Raw genomic sequence first — 26,777 nt, forward strand, 5'->3', positions numbered from 1 at the left:
ATAAAGTCAGCGAGGAGGAGCTGAGTCAGAGAGGTGACCAGTTTTGTGCAGTAAAAGGTGGGGAAAATAAATATCAGACTAGAATAATACCTACAGCTGGGCTAGGAGATGTTTTGAAGGATAACTCCACAAGGGACAGGCTTGCAAAATGACCTAGTGATCTTTGACACACACATCACTTTGTTCCATTTTTCAATACATCTTATTTAGACACATGGCTTTCTACTCCACTTGGCAACTATTTGATTTATAAAGATTAACGTGTTCCTAGCCCATGTGCTGAGAAGCTCTTCCATGGGTTGTGTGAAAGATGTGCCTCGAGGGTGGTAGATCAGGGTTTACTAGCTGGTAAGGATAACACTTCCTAAAATGCACCTGAGCTGATTTTTTTAATTGACTACATGTAAACAGAATTGCAACCTATTTATAAATAAGCTAACCTAGAGTGACAGCATCACCCAAACTGCACAACACATTTTGCCCCTTGCTCATCTGCTTATTAAAGAGATTTGCAGGCATTAAAAGTACACTGGAATTTCACTATCTTACTGTCCTGAGGTCATACCTCTGCTTGCCAAGGTCTTTTTGCACTGGATGGACATCTCTTAACACTAAGAACTTTGTTATTTCTAATTGATTTTGAGATGTATGGAATGAAGGCTGACCTCAGGAACTGCAGATGCCTTAAGGAGACAGCTAACTGTCTTGAGTATTTGTTTTGTGTGAATTAGTGCAGATACAATGATGAATTATCAGAACTGGCGGTGATGACTCTGCTGCCATGGCAAGAAGCAAACAGATGCCAAGTACCAGCTTTCATGTGGTTGGAGCTGCTGCTCTTCCTTTACAACGCCTGTGAAGCATTCTTGACAAAACCTGCTAGAACCAACCTTGATTCCTTCCGAAGCATAGTGTGTGATTATAGGAATTAGCTCAAAGTCAAACCTAAAGAACATGTGCAGATGAGGTTGCAAACTCAGGTAGCATTCACTGAGCACTGGAAACTTTTCTTCACCTCTGCGCATGCAGAGAGGATGCTTTCTGTAATAAAGAGGAGTGAGGCTGGAGGCTGTGGTCTGGATTATAGTTCTAACTCTATCAGGGAACTACAGTTAATGCCATTGCAAAAAGTTGGTTAACTCAATCTGAAGCATGGGCATAAATAAGGTAATTTGCTATCTGCTGGGTAACTACTCTTATTAAACTTTATCTAGCTGCAAGTTTGAAAAGCACTTTGCACTTTTTCATCTGAAGGTCCTCGGTCTGGACTTGGATGCTGCTCCCTCCATCACCGAGCAGGGTTGGCAGAGCTGCCGGGCGCTGCAGAGCCCCTCGGGCGGCCCTGGACGCTGTGTGCCGCTGTGTGCGCCAGGGCCGCTTCCCAACTGGCGGCGGTGACTAAGCAGCCCCGAGCAGCTGCCTCAAAGGTCCATTCTTCTGTGAGAGATTTATTGCGGCAAGCAGAGGCGCTGAGATGTGATAATTGCCTTCATTCCCGGACGAAGACCCTGAAGAACAAAAGCCAGTTGCCCGTGAATCCATGGTGTGATTCAAGCATTCGCAGAGAGGGAGGAGTGGGAACTGCGCGCCTGTTGCTGTAGCAAAAGTGAATGGGCATTAATCAAAAGGGCAGCTCGGCCCTGCGAGGCGGCTGCAGCGCTGCCCATGGCGCTGCCCGCGGCCCTCCAGCCCTCGCCTGCTCCGCGCTGCCCTGTCCCTGCCCTGGGGCTGCTGCGGGGATCCCGGCACTGAGGGGATGCCACGACGTGAAGCTGGGGGACGTCACTCCAGGGCTGCGCCGACGGTGCCGCCGGGGCTCCTGTCTCTTGTGAGCCTGTCTCACTCCGCGCTGCGGTCTTAGAGCCCATCTTCTTCACGCGGATCTCCTGAGCGCGCTCCTGTTCGACGCTCGCTGCTATAAGGATCCCCGGTAATTCCCCACTGCCTCTTTTTTCCTGCCAGGGCCAGGGACCAGCTTTCCTGCAGTAGCCTTATCGGGGACTTTCACGGAACGGCGACTGCCTGGAAAGAGCTCCCTCCAGCATGCGGGGTAGGGGCTCCGTTGCGGCCGGGGGTCGGAGCCCAGCTCCGCCCGGGGCTCCGCGTCGCCACCGCCGTTCGGGCGCCGGTGCCCTTCACGGGTGCGGCCGGCGGCTGGGCGCTCTGCGGGGGGGGCTGAGGGATGTGGGCAGCGGGGTGCGGGCGGCGGGGTGCGGAGCGCGGTGTCCCCGCGGGGCAGAGCGGGGCCGCCCCCCGCTGCAGCAGGGCGGTGATGCCGAGCCCCGCGGCCGCCCCGTCCTCCTCGACGGCTCTGGCGGAGCTGTCCTTCTCACCCGCCCCGCATCGCTGCCAGCTCTCCCGTATCCCGCTTATTTCACTGCCCCCGCTCCAAACTTCCCCGGTAGCACTATCGGGCGAGGAGCTGTGCTCTCTGCTCGTAAAGTCGCTGCTGAACTTAGGAAGACCCATTTGAGAACGTCGTTAGAGTCAGGGCTTCAGAACACATCTCCTTATTCCCTTAGCAGCAAAGTGCTTTTACTGTGGTTTTACTGTACACACAGTACAGCGAGAGTCCCATTGAGGGCAAAGAGATTACTCACAGCTCGCAGTGTCACTGCTGAGAGACAGCTGTAGGGCTTGTTTGCCCTGAAGGTCGCACTGCCAGTTCCCATGTTTGTCTCTTTACAAACCCTTATCTACGCCCTTGCTGGCTTTACGCAGCCTTGCACTCCAATTTCTGGAGCAGGATGCCCTGCACAGACAGGTGTCACACTGCGGAGGATGGGGCTACAGGTCAGCAGGAACTGTGCCAGAGCTGTGTTCCCTCGGACTTTAAAAGAGATGTGAAAAGCTACCCGTGAGGTGGCACTGCTTAACGATGTAATTATGATGGCTCTTTTATTTAGTTAATGCAGATAAAGAGGTTAACTTGCCCGTCTATTGATATCACACATCCATATATGTTTTATCATTAATTACTCTGTATCCTGGAAACAGATGTTAGACTGATACCTTCCGTTCTTCAAGGAGAAACTGAGAATTGTATTGGTGGGACAACACCCAGGAAAGGTGCCTCAGAGAGCCCTTTTCTTGGTCTGAATTCCAGACTTTCTGAGAATAACAGCCCTGCTCCAAGGATTGTCTTTCTGCGGAATGCTTCTGCCTCTGCAGTGCACCTCCAGTAATATCTTGTTTGTTCTAGCAAGGGCTGAAAGCTTGCCGGTTGGTCAGCATGAGAGACTTGAGACCTGATTCTTGGTTCTTCAGCTTTCTGGTGAGTTTTACAGTAGTTTTAATAATGTGAATATTTGAGACAATGTCAGTGCTTTATGGGAGCGTTACAGAACACCCTTTCCAACAGGTTGGCAGTCTATCCAGGAGCCTCTTTGCCTCTGCAGCCCTTGCCGAGAATCAGACTTCAAAGGGTGAGTGTTCTCATCAGAACTGCTATGTTTTTACAAGCAATATTCAGCAGAGTAACAACGCATCAAAAGTGTTCCACCATAGAAGTGAAGGTAAAAAAACTTATCTGAGTCTCTATTTTGTAGCTAAAGTTACATTTGTGCAGCCAACTGCGCTGCCTTCCACCCATCACTGTGCATCCTGCAGGCTGGCTGTTGCTTCCTGAGTCACATGCTCTACTCTGTGTTTTTTTCTTCAGATTTTGCTCCTGTTATGATAGAGACCTTGAGACACATGTATGAATATGTGCCCACTGCTTTGGACTGGTGGCATGCAGATAGGTTCTGTGACCAGCGCTTTGCTCAGCTGCTTTTTGAACCCCCAGACAGCGAGCAATCATCCTTCAGCAAACTGCTGCAGTCCCACCACATCAGAGGTTCTGTTTGGCTGAATGAAAGGGATGGGGTCCTGCACAGACCAAAATGGAGACGTGAGTATAAGTGGAAGATGAAGAAGAATCATAGGCAAAACTTGCTCATGCCAGCTGGAATTTCTCTTTCTAGGGAACCATATTGTGCCAGTCCTGGTGTTTGGAGTCAAAACAGACACAAAATATGTGAAGGTGCTCTCTGACTTCCCAGTGCTGCCTGCTGTCACAGCCTGTGCCCATCTCCAGTGGGACACCAGGACTCAGGAGATTGCTACTGTCTTTTCCTATGCTGTGCCAGCTTTTATTAACGAATTCCAGCTCCGTGGCTTTGTTGATGAGGAAGGCTTTGTTAGATTTGCTCTCATTGTCCATGGGCACCATTCCCCATACCTGCCTGTGTTCCGTGCGGATGGACAGTGGCATCACTTTTGTGTGACGTGGCAGCAGGAAAATGGGACCTGGGCCATCTATGCTGATGGTAAAAGGAGGGCATCTGCCAGCGGCCTGTGTACCGCAGGGTTGGCTGCCCCCCAGGCCATCTACGGCCAGGGCACTTTCATAATTGGGCAGGATCAAGATTCCCTTGGGGGCACCTTCAAGGCAAAAGAGTCCTTCAGTGGGAACATCACAGACTTGCATATCTGGCAGAAAGTCCTCAGCGTGGAGCAGATTGAGAATGTTCGGTCGTGCTGGATGGTAGAACAAGAGCTTGTGTTTGGGTGGAGCTTGAATGCTCTGGAGATTGAAAGCACTGTTGAGGAAGTGACTGCACAGTTTCTTTGCCCAGGTAAGTCTTCCCTTCCTCTTCACGAGGTCAGCAAGCAGGGATGGCCCAAGAAACAAATCCCATCCTCAGTGAGGGAATTTTGTGCAGTTTGTGGAAAAGACCATCTCCTTTGGGAAGGAAAATGCAAGGAGATTCAGAGCTGGGACAAGCAATTTCCAAATTGTACTTTGAGCCATAACTGTCATGAAACCCTTGGTCAATGAAAACCCCTGCAGTCACCCTAGCAAAGATAGCTGCTCTGATGCCCTGAGCTAATGAAACTCATTCTCTCTTCCATGAGAAATGCTCACGTGGCAGTGATGGTGTTTCTGGGGTTTGCATACCTGGTGTTTCCATAGGCTGCTGGGGGGGTGGGGGGGGGTCTGTCTGTCAGCCAGGTTGGTTTGGCAGTCCTGATAACATATGAACTCAGGACCTGGCATTGCCACCTCCTCCAATTTTTTCTGGATGTTAGAAGCACTTTGGGCCCAGCCCCTGCACTGCTCCAACAAAGCAGTGGGACTAATTTCAGAGCAGTTCACAGCTTTTGTCTTCAACAGAGCTCAGGGCTTGCTTACAGGAAACAAGATCTGCTTGGGCATGACGTGCCTTTGGGGAGTGGTGGGCCTTCTGTTTGTGTGTGTTTCTACAGGGCCTGTTGAAGAATGTCGAGTTTTTGAAGTTGGCAGCAGCGGATTCCGCCACACGTCTTGTTTGCAATCTTTGCCTTTTATCTGTCGCTACAGAAAGGGTATGGCATCTGTTATTTATTCATTCATTGGTTCCATAGCATTCATTCCTGGGGGTCCAAGCTAGGGTCATAGTCAGTAATGGGAGGCCCAGTGTCTGCTCAGAAGAGACTGCACGGAAGATGTGCCCTAGCAGTGACTTTGCTATCAGTATGTGGTCTGATGGATTATACTGTTACTCAGTAGTGAAGTGGTCCCTATAGAGTTACGTGGCTTCTGGATACCATGCTGCAGGGTGCTTCCTAATTCCAGCATCTCCAGACTTGGTGGGGGGCATGGGGAGGGGACAAAGGAGTTGTGCTGTCTCTCCAGATGGAATCTTGTACTAGAAATAAAATGCAGCTGTGAGGTCTCCTTGTCCTGGCTGTCCTACAAGCTCAGCCAGCATCTGAGGAGCATTCCCCAGCTTTTGAGCAGAGCATATGTCAGCCACACTGCTAGACAGAACAGCTATGGTTATGCTTTTGTTTTCTTCTCAGATGCATATTGGCAACTGAAAAAAGCTCAGCTGGAATCCAGCCATTTGCTTGTCAGCCATGTGAACACACTTGCAAAGAGGATGGTGGTGAGTCCTGCAGCAGCTGATGGCTTCAGGGCACTGTGAGCAGCAGGAGCTGTTGAGGTTGCTGGTTTCTGCTGTTATTTAACATCACTTTGCTAAAAATTATGCCTGTGGCCTCTTCCAAGCTGCTGTTGGAGAATGTAACCAGCACAGCTCTAACTTGTGCTGTGATTAAGCAAATTGTGGCTTTGGGTTGGATGAGGTTGAGGGGGACAAAAGAGTTCAAAATGTCAGGGCAGAGCTCCTTGCCATGAGGTGTGCCAGCTGGTGGTGTTAGGGTTAGGGCATGCAGTGTGTTGCTTGGGGTCCCAGCACACTGCATAGCTGGCAATCAGGCAGAGATCACAGCTCTGCACTGACCTAAGGTATCCTTTCCACAGCAGATTCCTGAGAACATCTTCACTAGTAATGTCCGAGACATGAACCTCTCTGTCGCTCTCGGTACTCTTGATGTCCTGGCAACTGTTCTGAGGAACGAAGAGACACCTGTGGAGTCCTCTGACCTCCTCATGGTGCTTCAGTTACTAAAGCAAGTTGCTGATGTGGAAGTCCAGGAAAGAGAGGAGCTGGAGATGCTGGAGCAGCTGGGTCAATATTACATGGAAGTGACTGAGTTAATCCTGGAAGAGCAGAATATTGAAACGTGGTCATCCATCAGCCAGGTGATGTGCCAGCTGTGTGCCTCATCAGCTCATTTGCTCTGTGTGCAGGTCCTTGGCTCGCAGTATGACCATGGGCCGAAGACTTCTTTGCATAGTCGCGTGTCCGTTATGGCCATACTCTGGAGCTTAAGTAACTGCAGTGAGGATGGGCACACAGTCTTTGTGCCAGCTCAGAGAAGGGTTAGCTCCAAAGGCCAGCTCGGCTCTTTCAAGCTTCTCCACTTTGACAGCCCAGATTTACAGAATCGCACACAGTTTGCGGACTCTGGCGCTATGTAGATTCCTTGTTCCCACATCCTTCTGTCTCTGGCAGGGCACTTCCAGTTTGTTGTATTTTCCATGAGTGGCTGCCAAGAAGTTGTCTATCACCAGACCCCATACTGTTCAAATCACCATCAAACTTTACGTGAGGAATTTCCATCATCCCACCCCCATTCGGATTTTCTTCACCGGCTTTTTCCCTTCTCACATGGGTCTTTTGTATGGCTCACATGTTTTTGTATGGCCCACATTCTCCACCTGTCTCTGGGAAAGCTGTGACAGAGCTCAGCCAGGCCAGCGCTTTGGAACTGAGCCAGCATGGGGAGGGAGCCAGGAACCTCCAGAGATGAAAGGATGCTGGATAGTTTAGAGTTTACCTCTTTGCTTAGAACTGCTAAGCTAAGTCATTGTGGTCTTTGTGTCCACAATTACTCACAGCTTCCTGATAGTGGCATAAAACCAGCCCTGGCTCAGTGTAGCTGGTGTAGGAGGTGTATCTGCAAAAGGAGAAAGGACCTGATGGTTGTTGCTGGGAAGCCTTTGACTGTTGTGCAGGGGTGGCACCTGTGCTGCTGCTGGGCCAGTCACCTGCTCACCTCCAGTGGTAAAACCTTTTCAGGGTCATTTGACAGTTTCACCAAAATTCAGGAGTCGGATCTAAAATGCAGTTTCTTTGCTTCCCAGAAGCTTTTTTATTTGTTTGCTTTCTGTTTCAGTAGTTATTTATGAATGCTGGCAAGTTTCCCTGCTTGCAAGTCTTTTCACTACTGCTGAAGGAACTGGGAATGTTTTTCTTTGAAGAGGACATATATAGAAAAGCAAAGCAAAAGTGCTAAGCCCCAACATCTCTTCTTCTGACAAAGACTAAGCACTTGTGAAAACTATTGCAAGGTGTGAGAACTATGAGTTAGCAGTGCAGGTGCTGACTTCTGTTATTCTCTACATGTTTCCAGGCTGTCAGAGGGCCTATGGCTGTTGTTGAGCTCTGTGACAGAGTGGTGTCACTTCTGGCCCCACTGCTGACCTCAAGGAGGACAAAGATCACTATCCAGCATCAAAATGTTGGTGAGTGGCACTGGTGAGGTGCAGAGAACAGGGGAGCATCTCACAGGGACCTGGCTCAGCGTCCACCTGCTGCTGTGACTCTTGGCTGTGGTTATAATATCCTGACAGCTTTTTGCTGCACATTAGCTCTGGACGAAGGCTGAACTCTGTTTCAGCGCCTGATTTTGCCTCTGCTACAGGAATGGAGATCAGGAAGCTGGAGCTGAGCAGTCAGCAGCTAAGCAGTGAGACATACCTGATCCAGAGCCCTGAGGAAGACAGGCCTGACTTCATTGAAATTCCTGTCGAAGAGATTCAAAGATTGAAAGCCAAAGGTAGGCCACGAAGCCTGTGGTTTGCTGGTTCTTCCCATGGCGCTTCTGCAGCACATTCAGCAGGAAGGGTCTTTACTCTGCCCACAGGCTGTCTGGAGGAGCACATGGAGGAGACACACTCCATGAAAGGGTGAGGGGCAGTGGGGGAGGTTATCTGGAGCTTCTCCACAGGCACAGCTTGGAGGTGGGGGAACACAAGACACACAGCATCACGCATTCAGTCCTGGGGCAGCAGTGCTGAGACCTGGGCTGCCCTGTGTACCTGCACCCATCCTACAGTGCTCTCTCTGCCCAGGTCTCCGCATGGTCACAGTGAAGAACATGTGGTTTGGCTACGGCTCCCTGCAGCACTGCCTGCCGGGCCCAGGCAGCAGTGCCGCCATTCAAGACGTGGCCGCCTTCGATGGAGGACAGAAGTGAGTGAAGCAGAAACCCCCGTGCACCAGAGGGGTGGGGGAGAATCCATTTTGAAGTCCGTGTTGAGTTTCTCAACGCCTCTCCTTTGGGGTGACATCCACCCTGCTCCATCCCATCCCAGTCACCTTTGTCCCTAGATTTCCGGGGAGGCAAATAGAAAGGGGCCCAGCAGTCAGGGCTCAGGGGAGGCAGAGATGCCTCTACGCATCCCGGCCCGAGTTGCGCTGTGGAAGCACGTGCTACGTGCAGCACAACGTCCCCTGCGTGCTTTTGAGAGAGAGCTTTTCCGCTGGGTGCGTTAGAGGACCGCGGGGCTGCTGCACCGACCGTGCGGGGACGCAGCCGGGCTGCAGAGCCGGACGGAGCTCCTGACCGCCAGGGGGGGATGGCCGCCCGCGCATCGCCGCTCGGCCCGGCGCTCCGTCACGGCGCTGCTCGCGGCCCCCGCGCGGCCGCTCCGAGCCTCGCTGCTGGAGCGCGGGGGTTTCTGTCTGCCGGCGGGTCAGGGGCGCCGTGTGCCTTGTCTTGTGTAAAGCACGATCCTATTTTCTGAGCACGCCCGGTGGCGCTCTCTGAGCAGCCTGCTTTCCCTCACAGGTACCTGAGCACTGCGGTGGGCACTGCTGTCATTTCATCCACCGTGCTCAGCGATTACCAGGAGATAAGCACTTCTGTGCGCTACCATCTGCAACACCACACCCGGGTACGTCCCCCACCTCAACTAGGAGCACGGCGCAGCCAAACCCCCAGGCAGTGCCAAGACTTTGCCCATGGCCTCCAGAACTCTTGGGCTTTGTCCCACACCCAGCTCTTACCTTGCCCTCTGTTTTCCCTGGGAGGTGATGTCTCATGCTGACAGCCCTTGCTCTGCTACACTGCAGCCCGGCAAGTGGCTGCCACCAGTCTGCATCGCATGCGTGTGGCTGTGCAACTTCTTTTCCATCTCTCCTGCAGGACCTGCCTGATAAGCTGGTGGGGCCCACCTGTGCCTTCTGGAACTTCAGCCTCAGGTGCCTTGTTCTTGTTCAGGTCACCAGATTTATAAGCTTTTATTTTCACTGCAAAAACAAATATAACAGCATAAATGTAAAGGTAAAAGTAAGGATCTGTAATTCTCTTGACACCTGCTATCTGCTGGAATAGAGTTCTCTCCTTTAGAAAAGTCACTCAAAAGCAAGTGATTTTTAATGAGGTACGTACAACTAAAATGGTCAGCCTTGATTATGATTGTTAGCTACCAGAAAGGCTTGTAGGTACACAAGCATTCAGGACGATTTTCCTGTGCAAGCCTACTGAATAAGGCAAACCTGCTGAGACACAGGCCAAACCACAAGAAGTGCCATCTCTGTTACCCTCTTCTTCCTCATTGCAACTCCACATGAAATTCCCTCAGTGCCTTGGCTTCCTGTTAAAGTGGCTGGTCATTTCAATATGTTTTCATTTTCTTTTGCCACACGTTAGCCCAGATGCTGGTGGGATGTGGTCAACAGCTGGCTGCTCTGTGGTGACATCTCTCCCAGATTCCACCATCTGTTTCTGCAACCACACCACAAACTTTGCTGTGCTGCTGCAAGTGTATGAGATAAAGGTGAGCGAGCAGCCTTTCTCCACTGGTCTGTGGGGTGGGTGCAAGAATTGCAAGCAGCATGTTGTTAACTTGCGGGGGTTTTGCCTTTTGTTGTTCCATGACTGGGGCAGAGGACCACCAACGAGGAGCTCACACTACAAACCTTGACTTTTATTGGATGCGGAGTTTCCTTTTGTGCCCTGGTTGTTACCTTCATTTTATTCTTGGTAGTTGGGTAAGAAGAGCTATCACTTGTGGCCTTTGTATGGTTTTTGTTTGATATTTTGCTTCAGTACAAGTGCAGAAAGCACAGCTTGTCAGTGTCAGGTTCTATAGATGGGCAGGGGAGAACTGGGGAGCTGCAGTCAGTTGCTGGCAGCAGAGGATAGGGAAGGGAGAGGCTGGCATTGCCTAGGGAGGGGATGCAGTACCATGGTTTCCATGGAGATATTTACATGAACTGTGCACACACCTCAGTGCCCGTGGAAAGGCATTTATCAGACAAACAATGTTTCCCATAAAAGCTGCTCTATTAGAGCTAATTTTTATAAAATAAACAGAGCAAAGACTATTTCTCACTCAACAAGCACAGAGATCTGCCCCATGTGAGTATAGCAGTGAATTCTCCACCTACTCCCTGCCTGTCCCTCAGAGCACTGGCCAAGGGCAGAGCTGTACCTGAGTGCTTCCCAGCACCAAGTGCTTGCACACCATGGCAGTCCCTTGCCTCTTTGGACTGTCATCTTTGCAGTGAATAGTAGAGAGATTGCACATTCTCCAGGCAGGTCTGCACAGCCCAGCAAGCACCCTTCAGAACACGTACATCCCTTCACTTGCCTCCAGCTGAGGGCTTCATGTCTTCTTCCTCAGTGTCCCCAAGAATGAACGAACAACTGTGCACAAGAACCTGATCTTTGCATTAGCTGCAGCAGAAGCTCTGCTCATGTTCAGTGAGTTGGCCAAGACCAACCAGGTAAGCTCACTAAAACAGAATTTTGTTAGCTCTATAGCAGAGCTAACAGAATTTTAATTCCTTCTATTAACATTTCATTAGCTACCTGTAATTTGCATCTAGGAAAGAATTGTGACTCTGTGTTTGAAGTGTGCAATCTGTCAGGAAAGTTCACCTCTTGTTTCTTACCATAAAAGCCTTCGGGAAATACAAGCAGTTGTAGAACAGCAATGTATGAATTACAGTTTTCTTCCTGGATGCACATTAGCAGAATTTTCAAGAGGGCTTTTCTTCCTGAAGGAGTATGTGATTTCTCTCCAGGTGCTGTGTTTTCTGGTCACTGCCTTCCTTCATCTCTCATTCATGGCAGCCTTCTCATGGATGCTGGTTGAGGGGCTTCTCCTGTGGAGTAAGGTGGTAGCAGTCAACATGAGTGAAGACAGGAGAATGAAGTTCTACTATGCGACAGGCTGGGGTATCTACAGATTCCTCTGCACTGCAGACTCAGAAAAATGCATCAATTATTTTCTACAGCAAAAGTTTCAATAGGAGAAATTCCCCCAGAAGAGGTGCAGTCAGACCAGTGCTTGGCTTGGTTCAATATGAGAGCCTGCTGTCACTGTTCCTTTCTTTCTAAGGCTTTCTTACCCTTATGTATCAAATCGCCACTCTCAAAATGTAAGCATTTCTGTTATTTCTCTAAAACCAAGGGTTCAGTACAAAGAACCAGAGGAAGAAGCTCATGGTAAATTCTTGTAGAGAATCGTTACTTTATTTGTTATTAAAATATAGTTATGTTCTTGATTAAGCAGTCTTTATTCTGAGTGAGTCCCTTGGGTGCATAACATTCATTGAAATAAACAGATTTATATTAAAGAGAAGCCTTTTTAGGTCAGTGCACCTTGTAAAACACATACCTGGTTGCATACTGAAAAAGTAGTTATAGTATTTTGCATTGTTTTATGTTTTTGATTGTCCATTTTGTTAAAACAGCAGTCTGAGTAAATTACTTTGGTCAGGGCTCAGGATTTGTAATGCTTTATATCTGAAAAAAATGATGCTGACAGCATATAAATCTGGCCTTGTAGAGCTGGGACAGATTTCAGCTGCAGTAAATTCACACTGTACGTGGGGTTTAGGAGGCTGAGCTGGCTCATGCTGCAGCATGTCGGGTCATGGGGGTTTTGAAGCAATTACCTAGAGCTCAGCTGGTCCGCTTGGGTCATACTTGCTTTTTTTGGGTTCTAATTTATTTTATCTTTTTATTTATACATATTTTTTAATTTGTGCAGGCCTTCCAGCCATTATCGTGGGTGTGACCCTTGCAACTTCCTTCAATAACTACGTGGCAGACAACTACTGCTGGCTGAATGTTCAGACCAATATCATCTGGGCCTTTGTTGGGCCTGTTCTCTTCATCCTGGCAGTAAGTGCCAAAGCCTTCCTGGCAGGTCTGATTCCTGCACACTGGTTTTAGGAAAGCACTGCGGAATCAGCAGTACCAGCACTTCTGCAGCTAAGATGCTCGCTCCCTGGCTTTCCTGGTGGTTTTTAAATGGAGAATTTTTGTTAAACCTCACACATAGTTCCACAAGTCTTTTTAATCAAAACAGAATTTTTTTTATATTAAAAAAACAGTTAATAAAATTGCATTGACTAGTTTCTGTTTTGTCTGTTAGACTAGGAATGGTGATAAACGTGTAGGTTAAATGTGACTTCACCTTAAATAAAGATCTGCTCATCATATGGGAATATCTACATCCTTGAAGTAGTTATCAGTATCACAACAGAACACCACAGCAGCAGAAAAAGGTGCAGCGTTGAAGGAGACTAGAGTAGCCACTTAACAAGACATTCTGTGGGAGAGGTTTTGAGATAAGTTTTTACAGATCTGATACTTGTGCGGATAGCTCAATAAGGTATTTCATTTTTCTCAGGAGCGATACATGCCTCTGCACATTCTGAAAATTAGTTACTGACTTCCCAGAAAAGAGACTCACTGCACTGGAGTTCAGATTACTGTAGCTTAATGGGTCTGCTGGCTCTTTTCTGACAGGTGAACACCTTTGTGCTTTTCCGGGTGGTGGTGGTGACTGTGTCCAGTGCTCGCAGGAGGGCAAAGATGCTGACACCCAACAGCAGTCTGGAGAACCAGATTGGAATACAAATATGGTAAGCAGATCACAGCACTGGCTGATTAGAGCATAAAATGACAGAAATGCTGTTAAACTGAGGGTCTTTGTCTCATAGCATGTGATGACAGGCTGTGAGTTGAAGCTGTCTGGAAAGAAAGGATTTTCTCCTCTAGAGCGGCTGAGCATCACTCAAAGGTGGTTCCTCTGCTGGACTCTTAACCACTGAGAACATTAAACCTGAGCAGCTTGCTGTCAGGTGTGCAGACATCCTGTAAAACAGTAAATGCAGGGAGCAACCTCGAGTGTTTCCAGGAACCAAGGTGAAGTGAAGTGCCTGGTTTCCTGGAATTTCATGGAGATCTGAGTCAAAAAAAGGGAGTCCTTTCCACAGACCTTTGTGGTTCAAAGTCATTACTTCCATAGCACTTGTACATCTTCTGGTAAGCATGTACCCAGTGTAGGGGCTTTGGACTATTTACCATAATAAAAAGCATTTTCTAAATGCTTGGGACTTGGTGGATTGAAAGGAACCCCAGCAGCAATTACATGGGGAAGGAGAGGCAACATGGACTTCTGTAATCAGTTAATGTAGGGAGACCTCTAAAAACTGCTGCTTGAGTCACTACTTTATCATCCTCTATGAATTTTTATTGTTGTTAGCTGGCGCCAGATACCCCTGCTAGACACGCATTGTTCCCCTCTATCATAAATAAATTTTCCCAAAATTACAGAGGCACAGAGATAGGGCAGTGCAGGAGGGCAGGGTGACATCCATGTGCTAGTAAAACAACTACAGAAGCCCTTCTTGTAGCAGCAACTCCAGGGGAAGAGCTATTTTCTCATGGCTAATGACGTCAAAGAGCTCCCTTCTTATTAACTCTCAATGATAAAAAAAGAGCAAGGTTGGCACATCGCAGGCTGGGAAGTGAAGTGTTTGGTTTTTCACCTCTAAATTTGCTTGCAAAGGAATGTTTCATTGCAACCATCTTGGGTGCTGCTTGCTCAGCACCTTGTTGGAGACACTTGTTGGGGGTACAGAGTCATCTCGCGGGTAAAAAACAAGGAGAGCTCTCTTCTAAACTGCAAAATACAGGCAGAGTGCTCCAAAACCCACAGTGCTCCACAGCCTGGTATGGTGCCAGTGCAATGTTTCTGCTTTTAAGCATGCCCAAGTAACTCTGAGCTTTTCTTTCTGACAGGGCCACAGCCAAACCCATCTTGGTGCTGCTGCCTGTGCTGGGACTGACATGGGTGTGTGGGATCCTTGTCCACCTCAGCATCATTTGGGCCTACGTCTTCATTGTGCTCAACTCCCTCCAGGTGAGTCCTGTGCCACCCTCATCCTCACCTCCCAGCCAAGCAGGTGCCTGCTGTTTCTCATGCTGCAGTGTAATCCATCTGCTTACTAGCTGGGAAACTTCGTCAGATTAGAAGTCCAGCCCAACTTTCCCAAATTGTTGTGCTATTTTATCTGAAGAAACTTAAGCTCCTGCTCCCAAGATATGAAAGATATTCCCTGTGCTACGGCTTTCTAACTCAAACCTAGTTTCTTTTGTTAGGGAATTTCATTTTTCTTCCAACTTTACTGGTTTCTTCAAAAGAAGAAAACTTTAACCAGCGTGTAAGTGATTAAGAAAGCAAATTGTATTAGTTACAGCAGCAAGGAGTGCTCTGTTCTGCACTGAGGTGGAACTATTCCCATGTCCTCAGGAAGCTGAGCCTCAGGGACACACAGTGACAAAATATCATAAGCGCTTCCTGAATTGTCACACGCAATTCAAAGCTTCAACAACCTGGCTGACAAAGCATTCCAAACCTTGAAAGAAAGCAGCTGTAGATGGAGCTAGAGAAACACTAAACACCACTGTTTCTGATATTTGCAGGAGAGATAGTTATCCCAAGGTAAAAGGGAAGCATCTTCACAGACAGGTAGTTCCTGGCAGCAGAGAGGAATCTGCATAGCTTCAGCTTAGCCCCAGTACAAAGACAGGACCAGTCCAAATAACACCAGCATTTACCCACACAGTCAGTTCTGTGGCTTTGTACTAGATATTCACAGGTCTATTTTTCAGAATCCCTTGCCCAGTTCTTGAAGGCAAATTTTACTCCAGGGGATCCAATTCAAGAGTAATTGGTTACTATACTCCAAGCCATTGGTATTTTGATTCTAAAAGTCCTCCATCTGCCTCTTTGTTTTGGATATTGTAATGCAATGGAAAGCACAGCAATGACAGCAGAGTAGCAAGGTCCTAGGCTGCAACAAGTGAGGATTTGTTCACATGTAACAGCTATGGGCACAGAAATAAAAACTCTACTTACCTTCAGAAGGCCTCAGGCATGCAGGAATCTCCAGCAGGATACACTTTGCCTCCACTGCCAATCCTTAAATGAGGTCTGGGCAGGGATAGATCCTGGCTCCATCTCTCTTGGTCACTCAGGTACATTGCACACACCTGAGCTCCCCTGGCTTGGCCCTGCCTTCCAACCAGGTGCTCAATCACTGCTTCAAGCCATGACTTAACATTTCCACTACACATGCAATAGAAAATTGACCCTGAGTAGCTCTTATGTATGGAGCAGAAAAATTCCAATGCTTCCCTCTGGCATACTTGGCAGGCTTTAATGTAACATTGGCCCACATCTCCAAGGGTGAAAGGCAGGTGTTATTGCCACGTTCACAAGATGGGTGGTTGCTCCAAGGCATGTTCTGCCTGTGGCTGGCAGTACTCCAGTAGCTGGGTGCTGCTCACAGACATCTGTCAGCTCGTGCACAGAGAAGTCCTAAGGCCAGTGGGCTGCCTCTCCACATCTCTTCTATTAAGGGTACAAGAAGGGTGGCAGGAGGCCTGTCCTACATGTGCTTAAACAGAACCTCAGTTTTCCTTGCCTCCTCACAGAGGTGGCTGTAACATGGATGCTAGACATATGGGTTTTTTTAGAAGGGCAGAGAACAAATTTCTGAAATGAATAAACGTGTCCTCTGGATGATGTATCTGCAGAATCTCCCTCTAACAAACCGTAACAACATCCACCTTGGGTGAGATAGAAGAAGAGATGGTAGCTGGATAAGGATGTTTTCTTCCTTTGCTTTCTAAGTTATTGCTTCTTTTGTTTTTCTTTTTTCTCCTAATACTCAGTGTGAATCTGGTTGGTTCATGGGTTTGTACATGAATATGCAGTGCGTGTTTGCCTTCTACTCCTTCTTTGCTAAGTTCAGGTCAATTTGAAAATTACCCTAGAAAAGGAATTTTGATGCTGGTGGGCAACTATGGAGTTGAGAAAAAGCAGGGATAAAAACATCATATTTCAGCTCCTTTTCTGGCTGGCCTACTGAGGACAACTTCTATAGATCACCTTGGGATTTCCTCTATGGCTGGTGTGCTTCTTTATGTGCTGGTGTTGTATTGGAAAGTTTTGCTGCTGTAGTTGTTTGTTTGACTGCTTTCTATTTAGCTGAGGAAAATGAAGACTGTTTTCAAGGTTACTCTGTGCATTGACACCACACCTGGCAGCTCCTCCTCCAGCCATGCAGCATGAGAACTCAGCCCAGCAAGAAGCAGCATCGTGAGGTGCTGCACCCCAGGAGGCTGCAGTGCTGTGGCCAAAACCCAACCAAGATGAGCCAGCAGTCCCTGTCCTGCCCAGCTAACAAGGCAAGAAACCTGTAAATTGGTCAATGCAGCCCCTCTGCTACTACCATGAGAGTGCGACTGGGGCCGGCCCAGGGCTCCTGTTTTGCCCAATTCTGCTGATACTGTGAGGGCTTCACACCTCTGCCACCACAGGAGAAACCAGCTGGAAAAGCCTTGCAAGGCATTGGGCTGTGAAATGCGAGTGAGACAGATGCAGGAAAAAGCTGTTTCTATGCACTTCACTGACAGCTTACCCTTGCTTCACATCCCTGGCACCTGCCGAGCACCAGCAGCAGAGCCAGCTGCCCAGAACTGAACCGGGCTGACAGAGGGGGAAGGGACTCCGGTGGCCACGAGCTGTCTTGGTACAGATGGAATGACTGGGGGTGTTCTGCTTGCTCCTGGGGTGCCACTGCAGCAATGTGCCCTCCCTCCAGCTCTGACTCTGCCCTGGCAGCACACAGTCAGAATGAGGTGCTGCCCTTCCCGCCGCCATGGCCTGCCTGTGGCAAGGCCTCGAGCCGGGTGCCTTTATTTCTGAAGCTGTTTCATGTATCTCCCACTCATCCAGCAGTTTCTGGGACAAATCTGGAGGACTGCACGGCACTGTGCTGAGCAGTTATTCCCTAATGATGGCTGCTTGCTCGTTTGACCCCCCTCCCTGAGTGGAGCCGGAGCTGCTCGTGATGGCGGCCGCTGAGGAAGATGGCGGCTCTGCTTTACTGGGGAGGAGGCGGTGTGGGCAGCAGCAGGGCAGGAGCAGAGCAGGAACTCAGCAGGAGCAGCTCCTCTGGTGCAGCCCTGCGCCATAGCTCTGCTTCCGCCCGCCACTGCAGCTGGGCCTCCTCTTCTTCCTTGCTTTCCTCCCCACTGACCTCAGTACTCCCTCCCCCACTCCACTTTCCTACAGAATGATTATTTCAAGGAAGACCTGCCTTGGCAGCCTGGCCAGAAATCTGCTCTGGAGGAGTGACCAGCGTTGTTGTCTGAAGGACAGGTCGTGGCACGGCGCCAGGGTATTGCTACCATTACGCCTGCCAAGAGCTCGCAGATGAAGAGCGAGGCTCATTGAAGACAAGATGGATTACTTTTCTTGCTGCAGCTGATTTATCTAGCTGCGATAACAAACACCCTACAGATATAACATAAATCTGGTGGACCAGATAGGGCTGCCTTAAGGCCAAAATTGTTGGTCTGGAGCTGTAATTAGCCCCTGGCTGTGGCCTCCAGGTGGTGCTCGCTCCGGGCTGTGCCCAGAGTCCTTCCCACTGTACAGCTTGTGTGAAACACGAGCTGTGGGTTAGAACAGAGCTTTGGGTCATGGCACAGCATTTGATTGCTTGCTGGTCCCCAGTACTCTCATACAAGAGCACCAGTTTGGTGAAAAGGAGGGGGGCCAAGATTGTGCATCCCAAGCCATGGGGTGCCAGTCTGGGAAGGTTTTGTCCAGGCTGGAGAAAGCCTCTGAATCAATACCCTCTAAACACCTATCAGAGGCTCCTGCTGGCACACAGTGGTCTGTCACTTCATGGGACAGAGGAACTGTCCACAGCATCATGCTGCATTTTGTGGGAGGATGGCCCAGGTCCCCATCCATGGGCTCAGCGGGAAGGGAGTGCTCCTTCCTGGACTTTGGTTTCCCTTGCAACAAATTCCTGGTGGTTTCTGTTTCTGAGATCTGAAGGAGGTGTTTCTGGAGGGATTTTGCATGCATGAGTGAAGAGGAGTGTGGGAGAGTGTTGGGTGAGCGGAGCAGCGGTGCCCAGCTGGAGATGGCGGCTCCCCCTAATTGACTTCAGAGAGGCACAAAGCAAATTCTGCCGAGTGCCTGAACTGCTGCTGCTGAGAGGTGAGATAGAGGGAGAGGAAAAGGAAGAGGGACTGGAACAGAAACCTCCTTTCCTTTGGACTCTCTGTGAAGAAACTGTTCTCGGGTTTGACGTTAGGAATGCTCTTCTAGCCCAGCTTTCCCCTGGTTGTGCCATGCTCAGTGTCTGCCTCTTCCCCTTAGCCTCATTCTCAGCCGTTCTAAACTCATCAAACTCATTTCCTCCCATGGAAAGTAGCAGCAAAGCAGCTGTACATCTCTAACTTCCTGTGCTCTCTCCTTTTCAGGGCCTTTATATATTCCTGGTCTATGCAATCTATAACAGTGAGGTAAGAAATACCCCTGACTGAGGCTTTGTCACTCTTCAGAGTAGCAGTGAAGCAGTAGCTGGGATTGTATTGATGCAACGGAGGGCATAGCACAGACTGTGCTTCTGGGATAGCTCTTGCTTTTTGTCCGTGTCTTGCTGGAGGATGTCTTGCTCTGCTTGAGTTGCTGTGGCCCTCTGTAATGTCCTTGCTCATTTTCAGGTGCGGAATGCTATCCAGAGGATGAAGGACAAGAAGAAAGCACTCTCATTCACAGTAAGTCACACAGTAAGCCTTGCTGCCCCCATTTGTTCATCCTTCATCCATTAGAGGAGGGCCCTAGCTATGTATGTTTGGACTCCTTTAAGGGGATAATGTTGGAAACAAATCTTATTTTCCTTCCCACTTGTCCTGTGTAGGAAGAACAGCAGAGGCTGGTTCCTTTCTTTGCAGTCTTGTTGGACAATGCAGACCCAAGATCATCTACCCAGATTAGGCGACAGCCTTCTGTACCGGGGTGGGATGAGAGCCCAAGTCCCAGGGGTAGCAGTGTAGATCAAACCAATCTTTAAAGTTGGATGCGGATCCAATAAATGTACGTGTTACAGTTTTCACTGACCTGACTTTCTTCCCTGTCACTGCAGAACTGCTCTCATCCCATCAACTACTTATCAAGTCCAAGAAACACCACCTCCTGGGAGACTGGGAAACCGAGTCCTGCAGCAGCGAGTGCCTCTTCAAACCCTGTGCAGAAAGACCCTCCAGTGAAGAACATCACCAACAGAGGTAAAGAGAGTTGTCACTGCTGTTGGGCCAGACTCTATCAGGAGACCACAGCAAAATGTTTATCCCAAGGCTTGAATATCAGTATGCATTCACTTGGCAGGGTGCTGAACCCATTTGCACATTGGGCCTGTGTGAGCACACAGGGTGAGCACAGCATGGGATGAAGGATTCCCAGGGAAAGCAAGGGATTGTGAGCACATGGCTCTCAGAGGGATCAGGGCTGTCCCTGTGGGCTGGCTGAGCATGAGCAAGGGGTTCTCATAACTGCATTATGCAGCATTGCCCTATTTTCAGGCAGGAATCCATGTTTGTGTCTAAAAATGAATTTCCTAGAGAAGAGTAGGTGAAGGTGGCAATGGGTTTTTGGGCTTTCGGGAAAAAGGTGTTGCATGCTCCATCCAGTTTGTGGGTGCAAGAATTTACTTGCAATTATGGTTGGTCCTTTGGTTCAGTGGATGATATTTAGGGAATGCAAAGCACAAAGTTTATTGGTAAAACATGAATATTTCTATTCCAATCTCCAAACTCACTGTGCTGCTTTGTCCCCTAGGCAACTTTGGAGGCAAAATTCCCATGGGGATTTCATCAATCATGTCACCAGAGAGACCGGTAGGTAATGTCTTCTGATATTCATCCACCTTCAGCCACACACAGAGCGCAGTGGGGAGGAAACCCCCAAAGCGGACATTTTCAAGGAGAGCACCCCCCTCTGAGCTGTGGGGACCTGGACCTGCTGCCGCTTTGTTCCCAGCTGCACTCAGGGCTTGCAGCCCCTCTCCAGGAGGGGAGCGTGATGGAAGGGTGATCCATGGCAGGGTATATAAATGAACAGGAGCTAGTGACTTTGAGTATGTAAAGCAGTGAGCAGAAGATGGTACAGATCAAGGCAGGAGGCTTCCTCCAGGGACTGCAAATTTAACACAGACAGCAGGGGTTTGCTGTCTGTGCAGCAGCCAGGTTGTATCCAACCAAGGAGGGCAGCCCTGTGTTCTGCAGCCATTTCACTTCCCTGGCAGAAGCCTGATGCAGAGTTCAGCAAGGTATGGCCTAAAGTGGAGAACAATTTAAATTTGACTACTCTGATACCACTTCCATCTCCCACTATTGAAATGATCATCAGTCCTTGTGCACTTGACTTACAAGTGCTGTAATTTCCCCAGAATAAAATCCAACTACTTTCATATAAGTCTCTCACTGAAGGATCTCTCTCTCCCTCTCTAATATTTATCCTTTGAAAACCTGTGTCACATAGACAGCTCTTATTTATCCAATAGATAATACTTCTATAGCTGGCATATCATTTTGAAGCCACTCGATAAAATCCATATTTTTATCTCCCGTGATTTATACTGCGGTTAATGCCATTCCTCCCTCATGCTAAACACCGACCAGGATTCGCAGGTGATGCTTTTCTCAGCCAGCCAGGTGTTTGCTGTGTAAACTGGGAGCAGACCTAAGCTCTCTGGCACAAAATACGAGACGTGGGCTAAAGAGATTAGCCCAGAGGCCTGAGTTGTCTAATGCAGGGGATATTAGGAGGCAGATTTCCTAAATGCCAAGGCCATGGCATTTCCTAGCAAGCAAAGACAGAAACTGCTTTCCTCTGTATGAGGGTTACCTAGGACTTTAGTGTGTCGTTGCTGCTTAAACATTTCATTTTCAATGTATTTGTTTCCTTGCTAACGAAGGTGTGCTCAGCAGCATGCAGCAGGCAGGCCGGTGCCTGCATCTTGGGGGGCAAGGATGGGCACAGCACTGCTCCCCATGCCAACCTGTGCCCCACGCTGCTGAGCGGCTCTGTACAGCATCAGGCTCTGGGCAGCAGGGTTGGCAGGGCACAGGGCCCTGCGTCGTGCCACCGCCGGCTGATGGGCACTGCTTGCTGCATTATATAAGTCAGTGCTGTTTTCCTGCTCCCTGCCAAAGTGAGTCATGTAACTCTCTGGAGGAGCAGTGAATTAAGAATGTCGCTGGCAGCTGCACAATAGTTTGGATGAAGAGAAGATGCTACTTAAAAACGTTTGAAAACACTTTAAACGACAAAACACCAAGCAAGTGAAGATACAAACACAGACGAGATGTTCTTTGTGTTTCAGCTTTTTAAAATGTTGTTTGGTGATATTTATTGTTGTTGGGCTGGGAGCAGGAATTTCACACCTTGGAGCATTAACCATCACTTGGGCACATGGAACAAGTTTGTGTGTGGACTTCTCCATGCACAAGGAAGTTCTCTCTGCTCTGCTCCTGGTTTTCGCAATGCCTCTAGCAAGTGCCCAGGCTGCAGGTCACACCAGGGCTGGGGCTGAGCAGTGGAGCTGCCAAGAGGTGCAGTGAGTTGCAGGGAGCCCTGCAAAGTGCCCATCTCTGTGGGGCCGGATGCAGGCACTGCAGGAGCTCGCTTGCAAAAGAGGGCAGCTTGGTGCTGTGAGGAGCCCTGCTGGCCTTGGCGGGGGGGCTGGGGGTTCCAGCCGTGCAGCAGACTGACTCGTGCCTTCTGCTAACAGATGTTCTCCCCTCTTTCAGGCTGTAGAGCTGACAGCATTCAAATCCTCAGGTAACATTTCCTTCTTCGTCTTCAATTTATTTTATGCCAATACTCCTTTCTCTGATTGCATTGTGGAGCACGGACTGGAGAGTGGAGGGCAGGTTACTTTGCTCAGACTTTAGGAAGTGTTTTATTTCCATCAAGCCTTGGTGGCTGCAGTCCTGGCAAGGTGCTGAGGCATGTCCTGAACAGGGCTGCAGCAGGTGTGAGGAGCAGGGTGTGCCCGGAGGCCCTGCAGAGCTCGGCCGTGGGCGCTCATCTCCCAGCACCCATGTGGCTTTTTCAGCATCTCTGCAGCCTTCCTGCTGCCTCCACCTGTCTGCAATTTGCTGCACACCAGTGAAGCTCCAGCTCGCAGACTGGAAGGCAGCAGCCATGCAACAGATGCGTGCAGGCACCAGGCAGCGGCGGGCAGGGTCCAGCACCCTGGGCTGCTTGGCTAGATCCAGGCTGCTTCCAGGGGTGGCAGCGGCTCTTTAATGCCATAGGGTATTGTAAAGCAACAGCTGCTGCAGGAATCATGGGCGGGTGTTAGGAGCAACTTGCTCCTGGAGAAGGGAAGCCAGGAAAGATGGGGTGTTCAGTCAGGGATGGATTTATGAGCTTAAAAGCAGCCATTTAGCTTCTTCTATTTCAGGTTGTAGAAAGGCCAATGTCACCATGAAGGTGGGTAGAACTGAAAACAGAAATCCCTTCTAAGCCCCCGACCTCTGCTGGGCTGCAGCGCTGGGGGGGGGCTGGCAGCAGCTCAGCTCCCTGCCCAGCTTTGGGCAGGTACCCGACTCCTCTGCACACAGGTGCAGTGTATTTTGTTTTGTCTTATTTTTTATCTGTCACTGATGAGCACTGCAAGCACTCTCAATGCTGTCTCTCAGTGGGGTCACTCAAGCAGACAGTGCAGGGAAGAAGCAGCAGGGATGGATTGATATTTTTTCTGCGTTGTTACATTTTCTTTTGTCAAGGGATGCAGTGCATTAGCAGGTTCTGATTTTGCTCCATATTAAGTGTCTAAGCAGGGCAAGCTTAGACTGTTTTCGAGAAGATGCCACCCAGAAGCCTTACAGCTTTCCTCCCCACAGTGGACACATGAACGAGGCAGACAGCAGTGTTTGGGAGTAAACGTGCTGCAGTCCCAGGCTGAGCACGTGCACTGGTGCATCTCAGCCTCACCTGCTCCTGCCTATTTTAATGAGCCACATGTGTAATTAAACTCCAGCTGTGTAAAGAGGTGGGCTGTTTAGCTTGTTTTTGCTTTCTCAGGTAAGCCCCCAGCATATGTTTAAAAAGCACACAGCCCTGAGCACATGGAAGGGAGGATGGAGCCCTCGCAGTGCCCATGCCTTTGGCGTTAGGAGAACTGGCAGGGCCCCTGCAGAAGCTGGCCAGTCCCCAGGCCAGGCTTGGTGCCTCCCCTCTCCCTGGGTCAGCAACCACACAACTGCAGTGGAAGCAGCAGCTGGAGCAGGCCACGTGCACACAGCTCCCTGCGAGCCTGGAGAGCAGCTCTGCTCGCACCTGGGGCCACGGCTTGGGCTGTGCTTCAGCCTGAGGGTGATGGAGAAGATCTCCTTGAACCAGAAGAGCCCTCCTCTCACACTTGTGTGCATGCAAGGCAGTGAGCATGGCGCTGTGCTGCTCTGCAATGAGGGACAGGACTCAAAGATAATTGCTTCCAGACATTAAACATATGAAGTACAAGGCAGCAGTGTCCAGCTGCAGCAATGCTGGGATGACCCCAGGGCAGGGCAGCATTGCACGTGGTCATCTCAGCTTGTTTGGCAGCACAAAATGCTGTGTAGCTCCTCGGGAAAACAGCTGCCAGGGAAAGCAAGCTGTAGTCCTCTGTGCTTGATGGTGGTTGAGAGACAAATCATCTGAATACTCTCTTCTGTTTGTTTTCTCCCAAAATGGTTTAAGACAGAGAGATGTATTTTGCCCCAAATGTGTTTATTTGAAAACTTCCAGCCAGCTCTAATGCAGATTGCCATGGTGCCAGCAGCAGGCTTGCAAGAGGTTATGCAAAGATGCAGGAGGACACCGCCTGCCCCTGCCTGAACCAGGAGATCACGTGTGCAGGAGTGCGGGTGGAAGCTGGGGGCTGGCAGGACCTGCTTGCAGCTGCCCAGCAGAGTGGTGCTGGGCCTGGGGTGGAATCCATCTGCCTCGCCCCACTGCAGTAATTGAGTGCAGCCATGCTCTTGCTGCCCATGCAAAGGTCACCAGTGGGGTTCATGATGCAAGACAGAAGGGCTCATGGCAACACTTTGGAGTGTGTGAGAGTGAAGGCAGATTGAGCCCAGGTAAAGGCCCGGCCAGGTTCAGAAGCACACAGCATGCTGTTCAGCAGTGTGGCTGCGGCACAGGCAGGCTGGGGCTGAGTGCTGCCCCCACAGCCCTCCCTCCCTTCTCACCTCCAATATTCGGTCTCCCCTTCCAAGGACTCAATTCACTCGGAGGGGCCGCGTGCTTTTCGCAGTAATGAGCTCCAGCCCAGCTGTACAAAGATGTGCGTTGCATGGAGCACTCTGCCCAGATTCATTACACCCATTATGTAAGAAGGGGATGGCTGGGGGGATTCACATGTTTGCACAAACAATGAGTGCTGTCTTCCTTGTCTTGGTGAACAAGAGCTCCAAGAGGCCTCCACATCCTCCATCTCATCAAGTGATGGCTTCTTTGTTTCCCCACGATAATTTCATTATTCGGTTTGAATACATTTATATGTTGCTAAGCCACACATAGCAACATGGATCTTGTCTCCACAGCCCAGCCTTTCTGTGATCAATATTGAGTATTTCTGCAACTCTCATAATACTGCCTTCAGTAGGATTTCTTTAAAAAGAACAGGGAAGTGGTTGATCTCAGGGATCTGCAGCCAGCCAGGCACTGAGCGTGCCATGGGCGCTGGGGAAATGCCAACCCACTGGGCTGCCCTGTCCCTCCCTGCCCTGGGTGCTACTGTCCCTCCCCGCTGAGCAGAGAGGGCCCTGTGCCTTGATGGGGGAAGCGCAGCCCATGCAGAATCAGTGCTCGCTTCCACAACACCATTGGTATTTACATTAAATCTTGCTGAAACCTTTATTCGGTGCATTCAGAGCTGACGGTGCTCTGTGCAGTGTGTATGATGTATGTCACTGCTGAGCAGCTGAAGGAGAAGTCTCCCTGCTCTCTGCCCGTGCCCCAGGACCCCAGCAGGGCAGTGGGGAGCCACCCTGGCCCTTCTCCCAGCCAGTGTGGCTCAGTCCATCTCTCTTTTGCTTTAGGTTTCTGAGAGGAGGTTTCTAGGAGCCATGAAACTGTGGCGGTTCTTCAAACAGCCAGGAGGATGGCGGGCAGAAGAGCTGCTTCCCGTGGAGGGCTGCTAACTGTGCTTCTTCCGAGCATCATGTGCAGACAAAGCCACGGCAGGACAGGGGCTGCAGGGGGTTCTCACAGCGCCACTGGCCTCCGTGTGCTGCTGAAGGCACTCCACACATCCCCAGCACCACATTGCTGCCAGCGCTGGTTGTGCCACTACCAGAGCTGGTTTCACATGGAGGATGTGGTGTGGGACACGCTGTGCCCAGGGCTGTGCCCACACAGGGGAGAGCATCACTCTGCAGGGCAGGACTGGAGCTGGGCTGCATGGGAAGCACAGGCACCAGGGAAGACTGCGGCTCGCTTCAATTCTTTTCTAAACCAGCTGACTTTAATAGCTTCTTCGGCTGTGTTTTGGACAAAAAAATCTCCCTTCTCCTGGCTTCCCATCTGGCTGGTTGCTCCCCCCTCCAGCTGGCGTTATGTCCTCCCTCCATTCTGTGCCTTGGACTGCTTCTCCTGTTACTTTATAGTGTGTAGAGTACATGAAACGTGTTGGTTTTTTTGCTGGTTATGATGACAGTAAATGCTGATTTTTAAAGGCAACCTTCTCTCCCTGTAATTTGTCCCTGGGAACAGTTCCATGGCCACGTGCGATAGCTTCACAGGTTGGAAATGGTGCAGAGCTGCAGTGTGAGGGATCGGGGCTCTGTGATCCCATGGGCTGGCTGCCCCATCACGCTGTGTTCCTTCCTTGGTCTCAGCACAGCTTGTGCAGGATGACATTTATTTGCTGGTGGAAACCGCAGCCCTCAAAACAGCTCTGAACTGGCCAAAAACCACAATCTGGGTGCAGAAACACCACTTCTGGTGTCAGCATTTCCAGCTGTTGGGGGCTGGGGAGTCCCTGCTCGGGGCACTGCCAGGTGGCACTGCCTTCACAGACATTGCTCAATGCCCTGCTGAGGTTTTGTACCCTTCCTCAGCACATGGCATTGCCCATTGCCTCTTAAATGCTATAATTCTCAGACTTATTTGCAAAACACACTTGGAGTTGCTATGGCAATTCAGAGCAGCACTTGGAATCAGGTCCTGAGTC

General features: G+C 49.8%; 1 protein-coding gene across 11 annotated transcripts; it reads left to right on the forward strand.

Moving 5' to 3' along the window:
- The first annotated feature begins 1,397 nt into the window (after positions 1 to 1,397).
- On the forward strand, positions 1,398 to 26,284 carry ADGRD2 (adhesion G protein-coupled receptor D2). 11 transcript variants are annotated; one of them, XM_085239555.1, is made up of 26 exons: positions 1,398 to 1,930; positions 3,207 to 3,274; positions 3,362 to 3,425; positions 3,662 to 3,892; positions 3,966 to 4,619; positions 5,251 to 5,349; positions 5,827 to 5,912; positions 6,290 to 6,571; positions 7,786 to 7,897; positions 8,077 to 8,211; positions 8,507 to 8,627; positions 9,226 to 9,331; positions 9,583 to 9,638; positions 10,090 to 10,216; positions 10,327 to 10,430; positions 11,066 to 11,168; positions 11,469 to 11,622; positions 12,440 to 12,573; positions 13,204 to 13,319; positions 14,482 to 14,602; positions 19,030 to 19,071; positions 19,273 to 19,326; positions 19,695 to 19,836; positions 20,387 to 20,445; positions 22,360 to 22,390; positions 23,387 to 23,608. In XM_085239555.1, the coding sequence occupies exons 2-26, from the start codon at positions 3,233 to 3,235 to the stop codon at positions 23,584 to 23,586; spliced, it is 3,375 nt and encodes a 1,124-aa protein (XP_085095681.1). In that variant the 5' UTR covers positions 1,398 to 1,930; positions 3,207 to 3,232; the 3' UTR covers positions 23,587 to 23,608. The 11 variants fall into 11 exon arrangements, with proteins under 11 accessions (XP_085095681.1, XP_019477087.1, XP_019477088.1 ...); XM_019621542.3 differs by having other exon boundaries at positions 1,399 to 1,930; positions 3,203 to 3,274; XM_019621543.3 differs by lacking the exon at positions 1,398 to 1,930 and adding an exon at positions 1,982 to 2,050 and having other exon boundaries at positions 3,203 to 3,274.
- The last annotated feature ends 493 nt before the right edge of the window (positions 26,285 to 26,777 follow it).

Source organism: Meleagris gallopavo, chromosome 19 (assembly GCF_905368555.1).
Source record: "Meleagris gallopavo chromosome 19, MGAL_WU_HG_1.1, whole genome shotgun sequence".
NCBI classification, from domain to species: Eukaryota; Metazoa; Chordata; class Aves; order Galliformes; family Phasianidae; genus Meleagris; species Meleagris gallopavo.